At 41.7% G+C, this 16,279-nt stretch overlaps 1 protein-coding gene across 4 annotated transcripts in view; it reads left to right on the forward strand.

Annotated features, from left to right (window-relative positions):
* Positions 1 to 16,279, forward strand: part of ADGRL1 (adhesion G protein-coupled receptor L1) — a 202,479-nt gene that overhangs the window by 142,064 nt on the left and 44,136 nt on the right. For all 4 annotated transcript variants that reach the window (XM_089532947.1, XM_089532956.1, XM_089532976.1 and 1 more), the window contains exon 4: positions 4,737 to 4,846. In XM_089532947.1, the coding sequence (XP_089389073.1) occupies positions 4,737 to 4,846 (110 nt within the window). The remainder of the gene's footprint in view (positions 1 to 4,736; positions 4,847 to 16,279) is intronic.

Here is a 16,279-nt window from a genome sequence, read left to right on the forward strand (position 1 = left end):
GTGCCATAGGACTAAAAAGATTAGATCAAGTGTTCTCAAATCTTTTCATAGTAGGCCTCCCAAGTCTAGAAAAATCTCTTTTTAAACCTTCCCCAATGTAACTGAAACAAAAGGCTCTTTGGTGTATTTTTCTGTATGGCAGGTCTCCTGTGCCTTTATCAGCTGTATCATAGGCAAACATTCATCAGGTTAAGTTTTTCCCAGACATGGAAGAAGTAGTGATGAGACCTCCCCACCACCCATTTACTTGAGAAGTTTTTGCTTCAACAATATAATATCTGCATTTTAGCATAAATCTTAATGGCACTAAAAATAACCAAGCAACAGAATTTGCTGAATAAGCACCACCCAAGGAAGGCTAGGATTTGGGTGGATGGGGGGGGGGGGTTTGTTGTTGTTCAAGCTACCTTGAAAGAAACTGAGCTTGGTTCCCTGGTATTCTGTTCCAGCCATTGAATTCATCTCTAACTGTTGTTTGTGTGCGGTGATTTCATGTGAATGTTAGTTCCCTGCTGAGCAGGAATGGCTACCTAAATTATTTAACATTCTAATACTAGTATTGTCAGTCACTATTTAAAAAATGATTTCATTTATTGTTAGTAGGATATAGGAAATAATGTTTCTCAAGCACTTAGAATACAATTAGAGTATATTTAGATGCCATTTTTTCCTGGCAATCTACTAATGTGACATCCCTGTGAGGAGGTGGGAGAGCATGCAGTTCATGCCACAGTCCTTTAATGTGGTCAGAATATAAAGTCTACAAGTAGCCAAAGAAAAGTGAGAAATAAAGTGTACCCCAAAACACTTCTTTGAGGCACATTTGCCATTCATTTTGCCTCTGCAGAAAGCAAGGATATCTAGGATCTACTCACAAAGTCTGCAGCATGTCATCCACACTATGCATTTTGTGAGAATTTTTTAGAATATAAGATTTTGAAATTTTATTTCAGGATTAGACAGCTTTTGACTTCTCTGGGTGTTATTGAATTAGCGTTCTCATCATCCTTCACCATTGACTGCATTGGCTAGATAGGAAGTACAGTCTGTAACTGGAATCCATTTTCTTTTTATTCCTTTTATATATTTTTCCCCTTAAGTTTTCCTTTTCCACATCTTTCTCTAATATAAGCACAATAGTCTGGATGGTGATGTTGCATGGCAGCTTCTCCTTTTACTTTCATGCCCAATTTCAGTTGAGAGGAAAATAATTACACCACTCCCAGACTCATGTGAGTCTGATCCTGGGGCCTGCCACTGGAACCTCTGCCAGCCCTACTTCATGGGTCTGCCACTAGAATAAACCCTGCCCTTTGAGTTAGTGGATCAGAAGGTTAAGACTGTTTCTTTAGAAACCAAAGGCCCTCCTATACTGCATTGTTATAACAATCGACAGGCATGGCCTTCCACAAAGACATGATTAAAATTATACATTATACACCACTACCTTTCTGCAAAAATATGGTGATATTTGCAAAGAATCATCTGAATTTGTGAAAGCCTGATGCATTTTGTGGCATTGATTCATACACTGCTGAGCTGGTTCAAACTAGTTTTTTTGTTGTTTTTTGTTTGTTTTTGTTTTTTGGTTAACCTACACTGAATGAACAAGCTGCAATTGCTCATTTGCTTGGATTTGCCAGTCATGCAAATCATCAGTGGCAATATAGCTTTGCACATAATTGTTGACGGATGATATGGGCACATGATGAACTCGTCTGCAAAACCAGTTAATTAATGGACCAGTTCCCCCCACCCCAGTAGAAGGTTTCCCTCCCTTGCCTTAAGCCATCTTCCATTAGGATTCAGCTTCAGAAAACATGGTTTAATTGCCAGAGCTCAACTATGGCACAGGTAAAGCAATAACAACTTAGAAGAGAGCAACTCTGAGCATGTGCCCTCTATACATTTGGGGTGTGGAATAATGATCCCATGTCAGAGGGTCTGGCTTCTAGGCAGTTTGATGCTTGGCAGCTCTATTTTTAGAAACTAAGCAAGGGGAGTTTTCGTGGTTTTGTAATTAAGCACTGTGATGCTTTAATATTTATCCTCACACTAATTGCCAATTCTGGTGCAGTATACTACATTTTGCCCATACATTCAACACCCTCTGCTCATAACACTATTCACTCTAAGCAGCTATAGCCTCCCAGCTATCCCTCCCACCTTTGAAATAATTTCTTTATCTTGCCTGCTTATCAGGCAGCTCCTCACCTTTCTAGTTTGGCAGAGAAGCCTGGTTGGCTGGTGACTGGCTTCCTTTACTCCTACTCACTTTTTCTGGTGACTGGCTGCTCACCAACTTATTTCCCTTTTTGGTTCTGTGTGGAATTGATGGCAAGTTTCCCCAACAGAAGCAGCTGTAGTGGGCAAGCAAGCATCCTCAAGAGCCCTGAGAACTGCTGGTGGATTTAAAAATAAAAACAAAAGCAGTTGCCCTTTGCAGCAAAAGTCATTATTTGTTATTAACAATATTAAGTGATATTTTTTTTTACCAATACCATTATGAAAGCATGTGTATGCTGTTTTGGTCACTGTTTTTATTGACTAATATATACAAATAGTATTTCTGTTGCTCTGTCTCTTGCATGAATGGCAATCCACAGTCATTCACTCCAAAAGAGAAGCCAGTTAAACTGCATAAGACTTCCCATAGTATATTGCCAGGGTGGGGTGGGGGTAATCACACATCATGCTGGCCTGAACTAGGCTTCACTTAACTCCTAATTTCCAGGCAGATCTGAGACATTTCATGGACCAGTAAATGGAATGTATATGATAAGAAATGAAAGGAATGGAACTGCATGTGAACAACATATACAGGTTGGGTCTCCCCTATCCGGCATTCCCAAATCCAAAATATTCCAAAAACTAGTATATACCAGGTGTATATACTCTCAGTCAGGCATGCTTGTGGGGAATTCTGATAATTATAGTCCAGACTTAAAACCTTTAAAGCTATGTTTAAAGACTGAGGTTTCTGTGAGCCAGAATATCAACCCAATTGTTTCCTTTCACTGTGTAAGGCCTGTATTATAGGCCAACTGACACAGTTTTGATGATGAGCACCAAATATACAGCAGATGGAAGATCATGTGGTGTTCAAGTGCAGGCACCAAGCTGCTACTATTGTTCAGTTGTAATTTGTAGCACAAGTATAGACTGTTTAGTTCAGAATCAGACCAATATTTAAATGCCCAGCTTTGGGGGCTTTTGAGCCTTTGGTAGTCCTGTGTTCCTTTGGCCCTGACAATCTTCCAGCCCCCTTTCCTCTTTCGCTACTTTCCTGCCAGTCTTCTTTCATATTCTTGCTTGTTTGCCTCCTGCATTTCTGTCACCCATCTTTAAGTCACCTTACTTGAGCACTCTGGCGGGTTACAAACCGCCACTTGGGATGTCCTCAGGACGTCCCAGTTTAAAAAAGGGGCGTCTCTTCCAGACGCCCCTATTCCTGTTATGGACTCTGTCCGTAACAAATGGCTCCATGTATAACTGTTCTATCCAGCCAGAACTGAGAAAGTGACTCAGCCCTTGGAGGGACACCTTTGGAGGTGGACACCTTGCCACCCTAGCTATTATTCAGCCCATCAGCAGCTTTGAAGCAGGTGGTGCTTGGTCTGTGTCCCAGGGGGCATGAGCTGATACTGGCTCCAGTTGCTTTGGCAGCCGACAGCCCCTGGGATCCCCCCCTCCAACCTCCCTTGGCTGTTGCATCAGCCTTTCAGGGGAGAGCAGGTGGCAAGAGCTAATGAAGTGGGGAGGAGAGCAGGCAGTCTTCTTGGTTCTCCTTCCGGACTGGAGTAACTGGGGAGGACTCTAATGATTTAGCAGTGGGTTGTGTGAGACAACTGTTTGCTTGAACTGCCAGTTGTGGCTTGGCTTGCTGTGTGAAGGAGATATCAAAATAAACCATCACATAGGGTTTCTCATGGTTGACACTGAGGATGTAGGTATTAGGTAATAAACTCCCCCACTCAGTCAGTCTAATTACTTTTAGGAAATGGTATATAAGTACAGCGTTTTCTAATGGAATGTGATAATATGGGGCTGGATGGACGCATTATTTGGTGGCATGGAGGAAACAGAAGAGAACCACATTTCACTCCTGCAAGATGTGTCGGAAAAGCCATAACATGTCAGTGAAATATGGGAATTATATGTTTTCTTGAGTGCTTCTGCAAAGACATGCTTGGTGCTGTTTAGGGGCAGACAAAGGAATATAGCTTGCTATCACAGGGGCTTCTGGAAACATCTATGGAGGCAAGTACGTTTGAATTTGTGAGACATTCTGTGCACATGTATGAAGGCTGTTAGGTGTATTCTGTGTCCAAAGAGTTGCCCCTCGCAATACAAACCGTAACAATTATATGTTTTTGGTAGCCTTTGACCAACTGCCTTTTTTTCCATGCAAGAGAAAGCCAGAGAGCTAACAGGGACATCTTGAAATCCAGCAAGCCTTTTGCATTCAGAATGGGGTTGGTTACCAGAGGGTTCTCTATGTTATAAGAAAAATGTCTTTTAATTATCCCAGTAGTAGTTGTGCTGCCTAATAGCTGGCAAAATCTTTATACCTGAGTTTATAATCTGTATCCAGACAAAATAGCTGTGCGGCATTTTTTCAAAGACTGAAAATCATTGGCAATTCTGGGTGTCAATCAGTGCCATCTAGCGGCTTCCCTTAGAGCTGTATTATATGTTGTTAGTTTCACCATCTTTTCCTGCTTTTTGTCTTTCAGGTGCAATAATCGGACACAATGTGTCGTGGTGGCTGGTTCAGATGCTTTCCCAGACCCCTGCCCTGGCACCTACAAGTACCTGGAGGTCCAGTATGACTGTGTTCCCTACAGTGAGTCCATTTCTCATTGTACTCTGATGCTTCACCTGATTTCTGTTATTGATCCAATATGGTCCCTGCTTGACCCAGGGAGGAGAGATGCTACAGGCTGGCCCCTAATATTTCCCCGCACAGTTCTGGCATAAATCATGGGAACATGATGTATTTAGAGGAAGTGCTAACAAGAGCTGGAAAAAACAAAAAACCAATACAAGCCCAGACATCTGTATCGGTTGTGCCAGAGAGGACAATTCAGTGACTAGAACACTGGCGGCACTGACCAAACACGTGTCCTGTGAAGATAGTTAAAATGTATGGATTAGACCTGGATAAGGAAGAAAGAGGATACTTGGTTTCCATCTGCAGCTCAAATATTGTTTAGGTAACCATTGTCATAGTGCCTATACTATTTTCCCTGACACTGAATGTCTTACACATTTGGATGCCATTTACTTGACTGGGTGATAAACCTTGGTTCCAAATTTTGGATGTAATATTTCTCAGCAATATAACCTTTTTGGCTGGGTTCAAGAGGGAAGGTTGAATCCTAACTCCACTTATATGCTATTAACCGAGTCAAGAGCCCTAAAAAAAAAAAAAAGGGGGGGGGGGGTTGATGCAGTAGCAGAGCTTGCAAAAGTTATTATTTTGGACTACAGTTTCCAGAATTTCCCAGCCAGCATGATCACTAGCTACACCAGCTGAGGAATTCTGGGAGCTGTAAAACAATAACTTTCCAGGCTCTGCTCAACAGGCAAAAGCCAGATTGACCATTAACCCCCTCCATTTCAGCATCTGGGGCTGATTTTTTGCTGAAGTCCACCCTTTCTCCTCAGTAACTATGAGAGAAAGATCACACTGAGGGGATGCCCTGCACCTAAATTTGAGAAAATCTGAAATGCTGAGTAACACAGGCCCTTAGGCAAGAAAAAAAAATCAATGAGTGTATGTGAACCCACACATGCCTGCACATACAAGGTATAGGTGTTTGAGACACATGCTCTTGGTGTGCACTGTATGTTTGCAATAGTTGTGTGTGATCATTTATGAAGATATATGTAACTGTATAGCACTTGTCTTATCTTTAATGTTCTTGGTGCATTGTGACAGGGTCCATATGGGCAATACAATTGATATGCTAGATCTGTACATCTGTGCTTCACATGCTCTGAATTTATATGCATTGAATCCATGCATATATGGCCTGTATGCCCTTATAGATGACACAGAAAATTTGTTTGCACACTTGGGTGGATACCCATTTTCTTGTTTGTGTGCACTGCATGTTCACAAAGTCTGCAGTGCATTTACACATGCATGCTTTTGTGTCTTTAGTGTGCCTGGGGGTTGCCTTTGCATCAGGGATATAGGAACCAACTGGGAGGTGGGAGCCTAATTTCATTGTAGCCATGGCAGCCGAAGGCAAGGGTGCTGCCACTTACCAGGACAGTACTAGGCTGAAAATGACTATGGCTTCCCCAAAGACATGGCTAGCACAATTGCTTGCACTCACATTTTGAATGCTCATGGGGGAATAGGAAGCTGTTCATGTCTATGTATGCTTATTTAGGAGTTTCCCTATGAATGCTCACATGGGCTGTATGAATTCATGAGTACCAGCATATTGACGGCTCTGCACACCCATAATTATGGAGTGTGGACATGTGTGGGCATACATGTACTTATGCCATCATTTTCATGTATTTTTAAGCACAGACCGATCTTCATCCCAACCAAGAGATCTAAAAAGAGCTTAACAGCTACAGTCTTCTTTGTTGAGTGGGGAAATAGGGACAGGCGCTCTAAGAAACTCTCTCCAGAGAAAGCATTCATGTACTATTCTTTTTCTCAAAGGTAACAAGAAGTGACATTCAAAACATACAGGACCGTTTTATTCTCTGGTTTGTGAGATGATCATCATGCACTCTGGAGCGTAAAAGAACAGTGGGGACATTTCTATCTTAGAAGGGGGTCCTTTTCTCCTACAGCCAGTCTGTTTCATTCATACCACTGGAATAAATCTAGTAAATGTTGTGGTATGACAGCCACTCCTTCACCTGATTTCTGAACTCATCTGTAAGCAGCAGGCCATGCTTGGGTTGGCTCCTCAAAATGAGATCCCTTGTTTGAGGGAGTAAAATTTCTCCTCACTTCAGATTAGCTAATGATCCTAACTGAAATACCTTTCATCTTGCATCATGGGTTCTGACCACCCACTTACAGATGACATTTTGATCTCCTCCAGAGCCAAATGATTGTGACTAAAAAGTGCCAAGCTTGAGAGTGTCCCTCCTTCTTGGGTCAGCAGCTCATTTACACCTCCTCCTTTCCTACTTTGTGTTGCTTGGGGGGAAGGGGTGCTCCTTGTCTTTGGTGTCTTGCACCCTCTCCACTGGGGCCAGGGACCATGCGGGAGGGTAAGTCTTACAGGATGTGTCCCCCTCCTCGCTAATGCCCTTTGGTTTCTCCTCACAGATGGAAGTGGAGCAGAGCAGGGCAGACGTGACCTCTTAATCTCTTAACGTTCCTTCCCGCCCCTTTTCCTTCCAGCTACCAGGTGGCTTCGAAACAAACCAGCCAACACTCATCTCAGGGTGGAACCAGTCTTGACCCCTCACTGTTAACAGCACTGGGGATCCACCAAAACAGCAAAGGGTACTAATTTACCTGGGTAATGAATGGGGAAGGGTAAAAATCAAGTCAGTTGGGAATGCAACTGAGCACAGCAGAGTTGTAAACTCTGAGAACACCCCTCACTGTTAGTGACTCCAGTAGGTATAATACCATTGTGTCAAATTAAGTATTAAGTATGGGCCTTCAAGCTACTGGTCAACTTATGGTGACCCCATGTATTTCATAGGATTTTCTTAGGCAAGAAATACTCATATTTTGACATATATCTAAATTTGTTTTATATAAACCTTGATATAGTTAATATGTATAGACAGGCACATTTGCAGGCTCATTCATATGTGCACACAAATACAATTTCCCAGTCATATGCAGATTTTTTTCATGCTGGAATAACATGATTGCATTTGTAGAGATATTTGCATATATGTACCCACTGATGGCTTAAATAGCCTAAAGGCACCAGATCCCACCTGATCTTGGAAGCTAACCAGGGTCAGCCCTGATGAGTGCTTGGACAGGAGACCCTCAATTAATACCGTGGGCTGTAGGCTACATTTCAGAGGAGGGAAAACTGACAAAACTATCTCATACTAAAATGGTGGAAGGTCTGGAAACCTTGCCCTATGAGGAACGACTCAGGGAGCTCGGGATGTTTAGCCTGGAGAAGAGAAGGTTAAGAGGTGATATGATAGCCCTGTTTAAATATTTGAAAGGATGTCATATTGAGGAGAGAGCAAGCTTGTTTTCTGCTGCTCCAGAGAACAGGACCCGGAACAATGGATGCAAGCTACAGGAAAAGAGATTCCACCTCAACATTAGGAAGAATTTCCTGACAGTAAGGGCTGTTCGACAGTGGAACAAACTCCCTCAGAGTGTAGTGGAGTCTCCTTCCTTAGAGGTCTTTAAACAGAGGCTAGATGGCCATCTGTTGGTGATGCTTTGATTTGGATTTCCTGCATGGCAGGGGTTGGACTGGATGGCCCGTGCGGTCTCTTCCAATTCTATGATTCTATGACTATTCCTTGCCTAAGAAAACCCTATGGAATTCTCTGAAGGTGCCAGCCACAGATGCTGGAGAAACATCAGGAAGAAACTCTTCTAGAACATGGCCACATAGCCCGAAAAACCCACAAAAAAATATGGATGCCGGCCATGAAAGCCTTCGACTTAACCCTATGGAATTCATGGGGACTCCATAAGTTGACAGGTATCTTGAAGGCACATACTCAAAACATGTAACCATTTCTGCATATCTTCACATCCTCACGCTCAGATACACATTATATTTGTGTGTGAATTACATACATCTGTATGTATACTGATTCTCATACCTATTCCTACATGTAATTACTCATGGGAAATGTATGGCTCAGGGTGGGAGCAATTCCATGCAACCCTTGAACCACCAGTATGCCTGCAAACCCCCAAATCATCCAAAAATCACTTTTCCAGCCAAAAATAGTTTCTGGGACAAGAATGGGAAAAAATGCACCTCACAGACCGTGTATACCTCCTTGACTCCTTGTATGACCTCTGAAGCTTTCCACCAATACTCCCCAAAACTCCCAATGTATCCATTTTTAAAGAAAAATATCAGCATAATTTTGGGTGATTTCCATAAATACACAAAATACACAGGTATACTAAATACACAAAAAATTGTAAAAACACCCTTAACTGCACCCCCCCCCCCAAATCTCCAAAAATGTCTTTCATCAGAACCTCCTCAAAGTGGTAACAGGAAGTGATGTGACATGACATCTGGTCATCATTTTTGGAGGGATTCTGAAAATAATCTGAGGATTTTTAGTGTACTGGTGGAGTGTGGCCCACAGGGAAGGTGGGGCAGGGGATTGGGCTCCAGTCTCCAAGTTTTTGCCTATCCCTGCTCTCAGCATTGCATTTTTACTACATTTTCTACTGTTCTGCCATCCAAAAAACAAACAAGAAATATCCCAAAGTGCCAAGTTGTGGTTTATGGATACTGGAAATATCATTCCCGCTCACTGACAGTGTGGCCCACCAAGCGACAGCAGGTGACAAAATGGACTTCTGACACTGTGCATACTAACATCTTGTCCAGTTGATTCATGTTCATTTCTCATGCAGATGTTTATTGGCTATGTTTTGAAATTCATCAGTGGCCATGAGCTATGGCTTATGAAGTTGTAGACCCTTTCATTCATATCCTCACACATTGGCTTTGGTACAGCATTTGACCAGAGTTCCTCATTACACCAGGAAATTCTGGTTTAATGTTGGTTAACAAACCAGGATAATAAGACAGATGGAAGATCAAGCACTCACAGTGAAGATGGCACACAAGCCCACTACATTTCTCTACACCTTCATAAGGTTTTATGAAGCCATTGCCAAAAGTCCAAATTCAACCATAATGTTTTCACTTAAATCAGATTTTGTTCACTGTTCACTGTAAAGGGAACTAAGGATGATTCTCTGACACACTAGTAGGAGTAGAAGCCTCTGTGTGCTAGTTTTCTTTTGATTTAAATCTGCTGAGGCTACATAGTCTTCTCAACTTACTTTCATAGCTTTTTTCTTCTATAGAAGAGATGGAACCTTTCACATTCCCTTGGCTTTTAGCACACATTGAGAAATGCCATTTTATCTCCTTCACATTGGTAAATATTTGACACATATTCTCCCTACTCACCTCAGAATCAGGACTCCTGGGTATCCAATATGTTTCTACAGGTGAAATAGAGCCAGAAACAGAATTGTATTCCCTTACTGGAAATGAATACACTGAGCAGGCATTTTGAAGTAAGTCTACCTTGAATTCATATAGACGTATGTCCAGCTCACAGCAGATAGCAACAAAGAATGCTGGGAGAGATGCTTATGCACCACCACCCGTCCTGGAAATGCCACTTTAATGCTTGAAAATTAGAGGTAATCTTTGCAGCCCTTACAGATCCATTTTCAATGATAGTGTTCTGTTACTATGAGGAGCTTCATCTACAGTGGTTTGTGCCTGGTAAACTGTAGACCTCAGGTCCTGCTACAGGCATAAGCTCACCTCATCTCTACTGCACCTTCCTGGCTGTCCTGTCCTCCTCCTCCTCTCTTAAACAGGGGCTGACTTGATCCAGTGCTGTTTTGTTGTTGGGGTCAGGGCTGGGTCCAGTGAAGGGAGGGAGAAAGCATAGGAAGCTGGAGACCCACTCAGGGGGAGTAGGGCGGCTAACAGAGGGATGGCAGAGATGGGAGGGACCATTGCTGTCAGACCCTTTTGCTTCCTTCCTTTGCAGCTGCCTCCATTCTAACCAGATGCTGATCTTCCTTCCTTAGGGGCCAATCTGACATGTGAGGGAAAAGCCACAAAACAATCCATTTAATTATGTGTCTGATTTTTGGTTTTGAATTTTTTAAAGTGAATTGTTATTATTGTGTCAATATTTTTCAAAACACAACCTCCCTATCCCCTGCCTTCTGCCAGCTCCTTTTCCCGGCTCTCCCTTCTTTTCTCTCACTTCCAGTTTTCTGATGCCTGCTTTCTTTGCTTTTTTCTCCCCTTTCTTTCCCTACTTTCCTTTTCTTTTTGGTTAGGCCAGGGCTGCTTGGTTCCCCTCTGTGGAGGAATCTTAAACAGGATTGTCTGTGTGTATGTGTAAAGAACATGTTTTGATGCTGTCACTCATGCAGGGGAAATGGTTGTTTGTGCACTTATTTAGTACCTGAATTCTCTTGTAAAAATGAGTGGGCTTTTCTAAGCTTGGCCAGACAAACACTTCTGAAAAACTAGGCAAAGAACTGGGAGTTGGCAGGGAGACCATTGCTTGATAAATCTGTGGTTTGCCTAAATGGAAACTCCAGGATCCAAACAGAAATCTTGGAGCCAAGCCTTAGTCAGTCCGCAACCCTAATTACATCCTAAATAGATCTTACTAATTGTATCCTCACTGTAAAGGTTTAAATTTCACAGATTTAAGAGTGGTTCAGACTGTCAGCATGTCTGCACTACAAGACCAGAGATAGGCAATATATTATGAGGGTGAAGCTAGGACACAGGTTTTAAACAGGTTATATATGTTCTTTATCTATCTTGCTTAGTTTCCTCAAGATCCTGGAAAAATTACTTTTTGGACTAAAATTTCCAGAATCTGGGGATTCAGGACGTTGTCGTCCAAAAGTAGTTTTTCAAACCTATTGTCCTTCTAGATTTGCCTTTTGGATTATGGCTATAACCCCGGTACAGACTGTCTGGGGCCGATGTTAGGGCTTGGGAGTGCAAAGTGTCCGCACTCTCCCAAGCCCTACCGCGCACTGCTGGTACCATGATGACGTGGCCCAGTCCACATGGGGGCCGCCATGATGGTGCGAGTGTGCCGCAGTGCCCAAACTGCACTGGCTGGAAGTGATGTAATCTGGACGCGCAAATGTGCCAGTTGCGCCCCTTCCAGGAAGCTGCTTTTGGCAGCTTCTTTTTGCTCCCGAGAGGGAGCGCATCATTGCCGCGCCTTTTGGTTGCTGCAGCAGTGATGCAGGGCAAAAACGGGCGGCACAGAGCTGCTCATCTGTTGAGCCCGATAGTTACCATTTAATCAATTGCTTAATTAGACATGAAACTAGTTCTTTCTGCCTATAAGTATGAAGGCCTGCGGAACAAAAACACAGAAAAATGCTGTTGCTAGTGAGGCCACCCCTTCCCAAAAGGAGATATCTTTTTCTCTGGACCTTCATAATCTTGCTTCTGGCAGGCTTCAGTTAGATTGTCCCCCTCTTAAGAAGTATCGTTGTTGTGTGACTTAAAGTCATTTATGACTTACGGCAACCCTTAAGTAAACCTACCACAGGGTTTTCTGTGGCTGAGAGTATGTGACTTGCTCAAGATCAAGGAGTAGGTTTCCATAGTCAAGTGGGAATTTGAACTCTGACTTCCAGAGTCATAGTCCAACACTCAAACCACTACACCACACTGGTTTCTAAATAAGTATTATTTTTAGTTTAAATAAAAAAGCATTGCATAAACATTTATTTATTTATTTTAATGATGGATTTACCCCACTGAGAAATACCCAACAACCATAAAAAAGAATAGAAGACAGTCAAAATTGCAATGAAAACAAATAAATCAGCTGGATTAGTACCAAAAAGATAAAATAACAGAATATCAAAAGCTAGTAATAAAACCTAAATAATAAAAACTAAATAAATACATAAATTAAGACTAAGTGCTTGCCAGAAGAGAAAGGTCCAAACCCGTCATATAAATGTATCTGATCAGGACTCTAGGTGGGTCTTCTTTGAGAGGGCATTTTACAGTGTGGCAGAAGTGAGCACTACTGCTTTTGTGAATTGTCACCAGTCACTTCATTGTGGAAGTGGCAAAATATTCCTAAGGATTGTAGGTAGAGGATGTCTGGGTTTCAGTGGATACAGTGGGGGTCCTTCAGTGTAACACTATACATACTTAACTTAGATTTACTGTAAATCCTATCATTTCCATCAGGGTTTTTGTCCTTAGTAAAGTGCACTTAAGGTACATGGTACTAATCTACAAACTCTAGTCTATCTATATCTTCACTTTGAGAGAGATAAACATGGTTGACATTATACCTCCTCCTATAGGGTACATATATTCCTTTTGTCCACTTTTGTCTTTTGTAAGACAAGTTTTGCAGGTGTTTGAAACAATACATAACTCTGCAAAACACATTTACTAGATGAAAAAATGGAATGACTAGAAGTGGGGAAAAGGCCATGTTCTGTCTTTCGGATTCCCTTCGTCTGTTGTGGAGCGGGGATGCAGCCTACTCTTTAGCTGAACTTTAAACTAGCCTGAAATTAGTTCCTTTTTTGGTTTAACTGTCATGGTTATCCCAAAGAAATCGTATAGTTTTGCAAGGGTACCGAGAATGCCTTTTTAGCAGCTCTGTCATTTGGGAGAATTACAGTTCTGAGGATTTCTTAAGGAGCCCTGGTGGCACAGTGGTTAAATGCCAGTCCTGCAGCCACTCATTCACAAACCATAAGGTTGCGAGTTCAATCCCAGCCAAGAGGGCTCAAGCTCAACTCAGGCTTGCATCCTTCTGAGGTCGCTAAAATGAGTACCCAGCTTGTTGGGGGCAATTAGCTTACACTTTGTAAACCACTTAGGCAGTACTTAAGTGCACTGATAAGTGGTATAGAGATGTACTTGCTATTGATATTGCTATTTCTTGTTCGGGAGCAATGAATGCGGCACAGCCTTAAAACTAATTAAAATTTGTTTAAACCTCTGTGTAGAAGCTCAGAGGCAATGGGTATACGTAGGAGAAAAATCTACCAAGTGGTGCTACCATAAAGTTGATTGAGGACAATTTAAAGGTAAAATAAAACAGGATGAAATTATTAATGCTGTGTAAAAAAAATATTTTTGGTTTGATTTGCTAGCAACACTCAGCAGTCTGAAGATGAGAAGGTTAAATGGAGAATTGTTAACAATCTTCAAATATTTAAATTTAAGATGTCATATATGTCAAATAATGGTTGCCATTGCCAAGAATTTTTTTAACACACACACACACACACACACACACACACACACACACACACACAATTTTTTCTGCAGCTCAACAGATGTCAACTAAATCCTGGGAAATATTTGTCACCACATGAGCAGCTAACCATTGAAATAAATACTGGAGAGAACTGTGGAATCTCTTTCCTTTGTGTTTTTTACAAAATGGCTAGATAAATATATATGAAAAGTGGTAGACACTCTGGCATCCTGCCTCACTAGAGACTAACAACCAGAACAGACTAGCATAAAAAGCTGGCTTTTAGCCATCATGGGGGTGTAGTGTACACGCATGCCCCCAAGACATCTGGAAGCCAGTTTACACCACCCGGCTGCCCACACATGGGCTGGCCTCTGGGCACTCGAGCGGCACAGCATTTAGACACTGCATGCCACTAGAGCACCTTTAAGCCGGCTTCCGACTGTGGCGGGGCTGATAAGCTGGCTTTTTGCCAACACAAAAAGGAGCAGCTGTTTGCCACTTCTTTTTTGGCTGGCAAAAAGGCAGATTGGGGCAGCGGCGTGTGGTTGCTGTGGCCCCAATCCAGCTTTGTCAGGGGCATTCTGTTTCGACCCTAAGTGATCTTTAAAGAACCATTGGCTTTATTTAGGTTATAAGCATCATACCCCATTTTTGTTTCTCTTCCCACATCCAGGTGTTGGTAAGAACTAGTGGCTTCCTTGCTCCTGCCCAAATAGCCATGCCCTTTTGCCCTGACCTTTTATTTCATCTGTGGGCTTCTCTTGATTTGGTCTTTCTTTAACCCTGACTTTTTCCACTCTCATTTCTCCATCCCCTGTCCCTGTATTCCAATGGTACTTTGAACTTGAGAGACAGAGTGGCTTGCGATGTTATGACAGCACTGGGAAATGGTTCTCAGAGGGCCAGACTCAGGACCCAACTAGCTTGAGATAATTCTTGTGCTGACAGGGAGAGCAAATGGAGAGTATTGTGACTGATTCTGAACCTCAGTTTCTCTCTCTCCCCTTCTAAAAAGAGATAATCTCTGCATCAGAGTAGGAAGTTGTCTATTTCAGACATATTAAATCATTCTAGAAAGCTACTGATGCCTTTTCAGAGATAGGCAGCATAGGTTGAATAACATTCTCTGCATACCCCTGACCCTGCATGGTGTAATATCTCTATTAACTGAAGTCTTAGAAAGATTCATTTTCACACATGCTCCTAAAGCACTCTAAAGTGCTTATCTCTGTTACATACATGGAGAGCTAAGATCGGCATATGGTCATAACTGTTGGTTATCCAAAATCATTTTTTTAAAAAAAAAAAAAATTACAACTACCAATTCACACATAAGAAAAGGTGGCTGCATCACAGATAGAATCACAATAGGAAGGGGCCCTATGGACCATCAGGTCCAGTCCCTGATAATGTATTTGAGGCTTAAAGAGACAAACAAAAAGCCTCTAGCAAGAAAAATCTCTCTCTAAGGATTTGGATTTCACTGAAATACTCTCAACTGATTTCTGGCTCAGAATTGGGGGAGAAAGGAATCCCAATCTTGCAGGGATAAGAGGTATCGAAAGCTTTTGAAACTTGTGAGATACAAGATTGTTCCAGATTATATCTTTTATTGGTTTTATTTATACCAATTAAATGGAGTATTTGTTGTTGTTATTGTTTTTAAGTTGGTTACTTGGTAACACTCTAGTATTTCACATAAAGAAGTTTTGGACTCTTGAGCCAGGAAGCTGCTTCTTTATATACTTTTATGTTCCATTGTTTAGTCCACATTATGTGCAAATTATTGAGTAACCTGATATCACTTGTATAATTATTCTAATTTTGGAGATTAACATCAACCTGTTTTCTAGCCACCCAGGAGTTTACTGATCCAAGCAGGAAAAATAGTCTCCTATGCCATCTGTTTAATGCCAAGACAGGACCAAAATCACAAAGTACAGATGAGTTCTTCAGAAATTGAATTATACCTTCAAATCATAAATTTGCTTAGAAATTATAAGGATTTTGTTAGTTATGTATATAATCAGTTTATATCCTCTTACCACATCTAAAGAGATACCTATGTTTCAATATGGCTTTTTTACTTTTATGCTGTTCAGTGTCATCTTTATAGTTTCCAACAAACCTGATGAGACATCCAAGCATATCAAAAATAAGATCAGCTCTTTGTAATTAGAGTGTGAGAAATCCTAAAAAGAATCACAGAGGCAATGTTTGAGAATGCAATAGAAGTCATTGGACCCATTCTCTTTATATTATTTTCCCACTTATCTGGGACTGGACAGTTTCCCCCCTGAAGTTT

The sequence above is a fragment of the Sceloporus occidentalis genome, unplaced genomic scaffold (assembly GCF_023333645.1).
Source record: "Sceloporus occidentalis isolate IW3139 unplaced genomic scaffold, rSceOcc1.0.p SCAF_1, whole genome shotgun sequence".
NCBI lineage: Eukaryota > Metazoa > Chordata > Lepidosauria > Squamata > Phrynosomatidae > Sceloporus > Sceloporus occidentalis.